The sequence below is a fragment of the Acomys russatus genome, chromosome 23 (genome assembly GCF_903995435.1).
Source record: "Acomys russatus chromosome 23, mAcoRus1.1, whole genome shotgun sequence".
In the NCBI taxonomy this organism is placed as follows: Eukaryota; Metazoa; Chordata; class Mammalia; order Rodentia; family Muridae; genus Acomys; species Acomys russatus.
In genome coordinates, this window is record NC_067159.1 from 1040278 (window position 1) to 1047093 (window position 6816).

Consider the following 6816-nt stretch of genomic DNA (forward strand, 5'->3'; position numbering starts at 1 on the left):
ATCCCTGCAGATCACTAAAAGACTTCATTTTTTTCTTTTTACTATTTTATTTAATTTTAATTAATGTGCATTGGTGTGAGGGTGTCAGATCTTGGAGTAACAGACAGTTGTAAGCTGCCATGTGGGTGCTGGGAATCGAACCTGGGTCCTTTAGGAAGAGCAGGCAGTGCTCGTAAATTCTTAGCCATCTCTCCAGCCCCACTAAAAGACTTTAAAAAACAAAAACCAAAGACCCTCTTTCAACCAAAACAAGAAGGTATTGTAACTTTCTACATATAAAGTGCTTTGGTTTACACTGTCGACTTAAAAAGATGCAGAGTCATCACCTTGGAGCTAAACTGATTTCTGAGAGTGTCTGAGGAGTTTTCTAGATTAAGGTAATTGGTGTGGGAACAGCCACCCTAGCTGCCAGACCAAATGAAAAGGAAAGACAATTGAGCATTAGCACTGACTACAGAAGAAGGACCCAACAGAATCGACCTGGCTAGCTCTGTGCATGGAGCATAGGCGTCCCAGCAAGTCAGGGAAACAACAAGGAAACGTGTTTCCCAAAACACCTCCAAATTGGACCACAGGCCTGTCAACAACCAACAGCAGTGAGCATCCACCAAACTGAAGGCCAGCAGGCAGGCCTCAAAGGATACAAAGGAAGCCAGGCTCGGTGGCGCACACCTATAATCCCAGCGCTCAGGAGGCAGAGGCAGGCAGATCGCTGTGAGTTCAAGGCCAGCCTGGTGTACAAAGCGAGTCCAGGACAGCCAAGGCTACACAAAGAAACCCTGTTGGGGGGGGGGGGGACACAAAGGAGCTGATCACAATGCAATCAAATTTGAACCTGCCAACAGAAATGTGACAAAGAAGATTCCAAGCTCCTGGAAACAGACTTATAAATCTTCCAAATAATCCACTGCCTAAGTCTCAAGGGAAAGAACTACACTAATCAGAATGAAAACAGAAGCCTAGTATGTTAAAATTTATGAATCAAAAATTAAAGTCACAGTAAGATCACAGGCTGGAATGTAAAATTACAGACGTTCTGGGGTTGGGGGAAAGGCACAAAGTCTTTGGGATCTATAAAGAGACCACAGTTCTTTCTTCCTTTTTAATTTGTGTATATGTGTTTATGTATGTATTTATTTATTTGTGAGTGCAGGCACATGAGTGGTGGAGGATTTGTAGAGGTCAGAGGACAACTCTTGGGAGCCAAGTCCTATGACCTTGTGGCACCAGAAACTGAACTCAGGTCATTAGATCTGTGCATGGAAGTACCTTTACCCACTGACCCATCTTGCCAGACCAAATTTTTATACTTGATATCAAAAGCAGGCAATCAAAATAGTAAAAAAAAAAAAAAACTGATAAATTTGAGCAAAATAACTGTCTTGCAACTCATATATGTAAAAGAAAATCCTACTATCTAGAATATAGAAAGAACTCAAAAATCGAGTGGAAAAATATCTAAGTTAAAAACTGGGAGAGAGGCCGGGTGTGGTGGCGCATGCCTTTAATCCCAGCACTCGGGAGGCAGAGGCAGGTGGATCGCTGTGAGTTCGAGGCCAGCCTGGTCTACAAAGCAAGTCCAAGGCAGCCAAGGCTAACACAGAGAGAGACCCTGTCTTGAAAAACCAAAAAAAAAAAAAAAAAAAAAACTGGGAGAGAAAAAAATAAAAATAAAAATAAACAATAAAAACTGGGAGAAAAACAAAGAGACAAAGCAAGTAGGAGCATTCCTATTCAGACCACTGTAAGATATCACCACCACTATTAGAATAGCAAAAAACCAAGGGTAAAACAAGCCTTGCCATAGATGTTGAGACCAGATCACTCAAGCACAGCTGGGGAGGATGGGAACAGCCACTTGGAAAATACTGATGCTTTCTTTAAACACGCAACCAGCCCCTGACCCAGGCATGGAGCCCCCCTGTGTCTGTCACAGGGAAATAAAGACTGATGTTCACATAAAACCTGCACACAAACGTTTTCCAACGCTAAAGGGAGGGAGGTGAAAGCAAAAACAAAAACTAACCAAACAAACAAAAAACCTAGAAGCAATTCACATCAATTTCAGTAGCTAGATGGTAAACAGCCTGTGGCAAATCTATACCTCTCACCAATAAGAAGAAAAATCCATGAGAAAAGTGGGAAAATCAACCTCCAGAGATCACACATCACGTGACAGGAGTTATATATCACTTAAGACCTGTGCATGCCACTTTTCAAAGTGACAAAATTACAGAAATGGAGAAGACTGGGCTGGAGATGTAGCTTAGTGACAGAGTGATTGCCCTCGTGAGCCAAGCCACAGGTTCAATTCCCAGCACTGGAGGAAAATAAGGAGGGAGGAGGGGGAAATTGAAAGAGTAATGAAAAGACAGAAGGCAGTGGTTGCAAAAGATCAAGAAAATGGTGGTAAGGAAAGGCGTACAGCCATCAACAGGCAACCGGAGGGGCTAACAGCAGTGGAAATGTTCTGCATCTTGGCTGTGTAGATAGATGGCAACGCCTAACTGATGTCAGATTTTGCAAGTTGGTACCACTGGGGAGAACTGGGTGGCGCCTACAGAGAGCTCTCGTGTGTTGTTTCCTGAAACTGCATGTGAATCTGCAACTGCCGCGTTATAAAAGTTTAATTTTCTTATTTACAAAAGATTTATTTTTAATTGTGTGTGTGTGTGTGTGTGTTGGCCGTGTCTGGCTATGTGCACATGAGTGAAGTTGCCCACACAGGCCTTTTCCTCCTGGGCTGTCTGCTGAGCTAGTGAGCCTTTGGGGCCTGAGCCGAGCAGGAAGATCAGCTGGTGCTTTCTCTGCCTCTCTGAGCTAGCAGGTTTTTCACCATAACATCTGGCTCCTGAGTCTTTATTGGTAAAATAGAACAAACAGGGATTTTTCATTAAAACAATATACAGTATTATTTATCTATCCTGCTTCCTTCTTTTTCTGTGCTAACAGTTCATAAGCACACACCGCCGACACGCTGACACATACTTCTGCATTTCCGGCTCTATCCCATGCATTCAAACCTCCTGTCTGCTCACTTCCCACGTGCATAGATTCCGCCTGGTGTACAATGTGTAGCTGGGTTTGCTCTGCACACATTTCTGGGCCTTCTACATATTTTAAAGTATCATTCCCGAGGCCGCTGGCAAGCATATAGGCAAGCACACAGACAAGCATTAATTAAGATATGTTAGAGCCAGGTGGCGGTGACACACAGCTTTAAACCCAGCACTTGGGAGGCAGAGGCAGGCAGGTATCTGTGAGTTCGAGGCCATCCTGGTCTACAAAGAGAGCTCCAGGACAGCCAAGGCTATTACACAGAGAAACCCTGTCTTGAAAAACCTTTAAAAACCTAAAAACCTAAAAAAACCTAAAAAAAAAAAAAAAAAAAAGATTCATTGAAAACACAGATTTAAATTAGATACACAGGGCAGGGAAGGTTCTTTCTGGAGGAAAGAGAAAGACCTGCTCAACAAGAAAGAGACCGACCATTCCTGATACTGGGAACCTAACCAACTACTCAGAAGGGAAGAACATGGTAAAATAACAGTAAGTATCAAAAAAAAAAAAAAAAAAAAAAAAGGCCACAAAAAATCATGTTATTAATCATCTAAAACCAAAACAGGCCTACAATGCACTTAATTCTGCACATAAATACACATATGTAGCTTTCACAAACTCTTCTCACCTGGGACGACAATGCTCCCTCCCATAGCCAAAGACCACCTAACAAAAACCCAGATTCCAGACATGAGGAGCCCCAGTTGTTGCTCAGGGCTGTCCAAGAGATTCCTGAAATATACAGCCCACTGCTGTCAACCCTGGCTGCACACCCAGAGATGGAAAGTAAGTCCCTATGGCTGATGACACCATTCACTTCAGAAAGAGGGCCCAGAGACCCCGGAGCTGGAACTAGCGAGAACGCCCCTCCCTTGGGTCTAGCTTTCATGGCACCAGAAGACATCATGCAAGTTTCCAAAGGAGAGACGCTACTAACAGTCTTGCCCAGCCATGGCACCTAGGAGCCACACCGACTACCAGCAAGGCACAATAACCCTGAGGAATCAGGAGTGGCACGCATACTTTGGCAGTAACCAACAGCTCCCTAATTGGGCTTAAGACCTGCTGAGCAAGAGGAAGACCATGCCTAATACTCGAAACCAAGCTAACTACTCAATGCTAGTGAAGTAACGGTTATTGGAGAAGCATAGTCCCTAACAAACTGTCAGCATTTGTCCTTAGACACACACAGATACCTGCCGTCCCCACCCCTCATCAAGAAATCCTCTCTTTGCAACAGACGGAGACCAATACAGAAAACCACAGCCAATCAAAATGCAGAGCTGTAGATCCCAGTCCCGGTGGACACGGCTACGAAACACTCCCACACCTAAGGCTCGAAGAACAGAGTGGAAGAGGAGAAAGGATCGGGACGTTCGCTGTGACATTGCGTCTCCTGGTAACACCAGAAGTTACTTCCATAGTCTCAGCAACCGTGACTGCCCACACAGGCAGATAATACCAACGAACATGCCAAAATGGACAGCGAGAAGCCCAAGACGCCTCAACCCTGCACAAAGAACCATACGCAACTAAGAAAGGCTGAGAGCAAAAGAGAAGATCTTCTCTAGAGAAGAGCATCCCAATTGGTTGTCCAAAAGGTCAGCCCTGGATGAATGCATGCATACAAGTGACACTAAACGCACAGAACAAGTTATATTTAGGAATATATGCATATGTGTATATGCACACAATAACAACTTAAGTGGAGAAAAAAGAAGCCATGGATTTGAAAGAGAGCAGGGAAGGGTATATGGGAGTGTTTGGAGGTAGGAAAGATGGGGGCTTTGTAATTATAATCTCAAAAATAAAAATGTAAAAGTTGAATATAAAAGAAAAAAACACTGATGCGAACTGTTTGGCCCACAGGACTTTAGGAGTCATCTTTCTCTTCGACCTCATCATCATCTACATCTGTCGCTCCACTAACCAGAACATTTTTTTTAATTCATGATATATTTAATCACTGACACATTAATTACAATTGTTTTTCTGAACGAGCATTTTTCGTTGATTATTTACTTACAACCTGATTGCAGCTTCCTCTCCCTCCTCTCTTCCCTGTCCCTCCCTCTCATCTACCTTCCCCCCCCCCCCCCCACTCACCCCTCCTCCCCTTCTCCTCAGGAGAGGGGAGGCCTCCCATGACATCAACCAGCCTTGGCATGCTAAGTTGCAATAAGATCAGGTGCACCCTGTTCCACTGAGGCCAGGCAGCCCAGAGGCAGCAGTGCAGTCAGAGAAGCCCCAGTGCACAACTGCTGCACATGCGCAGAGGGCCCAAGCCCATCCCACGCATGCTCTCTGGTCTCTATGAGCTCCTGTGAGCCCAGGTTAGCTGATTCTGTAGGAGACTAGCTAGAAACACAGGACAGTAGAAACACCCAGGAATCTCTGAGGGCGACCCTAGCTAAGACTCCTAGCAATGGGGGATATGCAGCCTGAAGCAGCCATCTCCTGTAACCAGGCAAGACTTCCGAAAGAGGGACCGGGACATCACCCCAGTCACAAAACCTTGGACCCACGTTTTGCCCTGCCTACAAGATGGGCAGGGGTAAAAGATGGAGCAGAATTTGAGGAAAGGGCCAACCAATGACTGGCCCAACGCCATGAGACGGAGCCCAGCCCTGACACTATTAACGATATTCTGCTATGCTTATAGACAGGAGTCTAGCATAAATGTCATCAGAGAGGCGTCATCCAACAACTGATGGAAACTGACGCAGAGACCCACAGCCAAACAGTAAGTGGAGCTTGGGGAATCCTGTGGAAGAGAGGGAGGAAAGATTGAAGGAGACTTTTTTTTTAGACAAGGTCTCTCTATTATGTAGCCCTAGCTGTCATGGAACTAGCTGTGTAGCCAAGGCTGGCCTTGAACTCAGAGATCCACTTGCCACTGCCTCCCAAGTGCTGGGTTAAAGGTGTGCTCCACCGCCTGGCAGAAATGCACCTTTTATTGCCTTTTCAGAAGAAACCCTCACATTTTGATAGCACTCTGCACGTGTAAGTCAACTGAATTCTTCACTATACTTTCAAAAGCACTTTACTGCTAGTTAAGAAACCGAGGGTCCGAGGGCCGCTATTTATTTCGCTGATCTCCTCCCCACACCTCACAGAACGCTATCGACAGCAATAAATAACGACCTCATGAGTGACGACTAGTGAGTCATTTTCACTTTCCGTTAAGCCAGCACTACATCCCCCAGCAGATACCGTCTGGCGGTGCTGAACAGAGCGGATGCTGTGAGAAGCCGCGGCTCCAGGTCCATCTGGGGTCTCCACATCTGCAACCTACCACACCTGGGTTCTCCACACCTGGAGCCTACACACCTGGTGGTCCGAACACCTGGGTTCCCCACACGTGAGATTCCCCACACATGGGGCTCGTAAGGGCAAGTGGGCTTAACACGAAAGCACATGAGGTAACGACAGGACAAACTTTGCTGGCAACGCGTCCAGCGCAGCTTTAAGAGTTCGTTCTCGAGCCGCAACAAGTGAGTGCGCATGCGCGGTCGGCCGGGCAGCGCAGACCCGGAGGAGTCGCTCCGTGCCGCGGAGGCCTGCGCCACCACACGCGCGCGCGCTGTCCCAGCTCCCGCCCGGCTCCCCCGGCCTCCGCCGGCCGCCTCACCCGTCAGACCCCACTGCTGTAAGTCCTGCTCCTGCACCCGCGTCCGCACCGCCTCGGCTCCTTGCTCGGCCTGCAGCGCCTGCAGGAAGCGCGGCGACTCGCCCGCCATCCCGAGAGGCTCCGCC

General features: G+C 46.8%; 1 protein-coding gene across 1 annotated transcript in view; it reads right to left on the reverse strand.

Annotated features, from left to right (window-relative positions):
• Positions 1–6816, reverse strand: part of Chd1l (chromodomain helicase DNA binding protein 1 like) — a 61463-nt gene extending 54647 nt beyond the window's left edge. The window contains exon 1 of the mRNA XM_051166020.1: positions 6692–6816. Coding sequence (XP_051021977.1) covers positions 6692–6800 — 109 coding nt within the window. The 5' untranslated portion in view covers positions 6801–6816. The remainder of the gene's footprint in view (positions 1–6691) is intronic.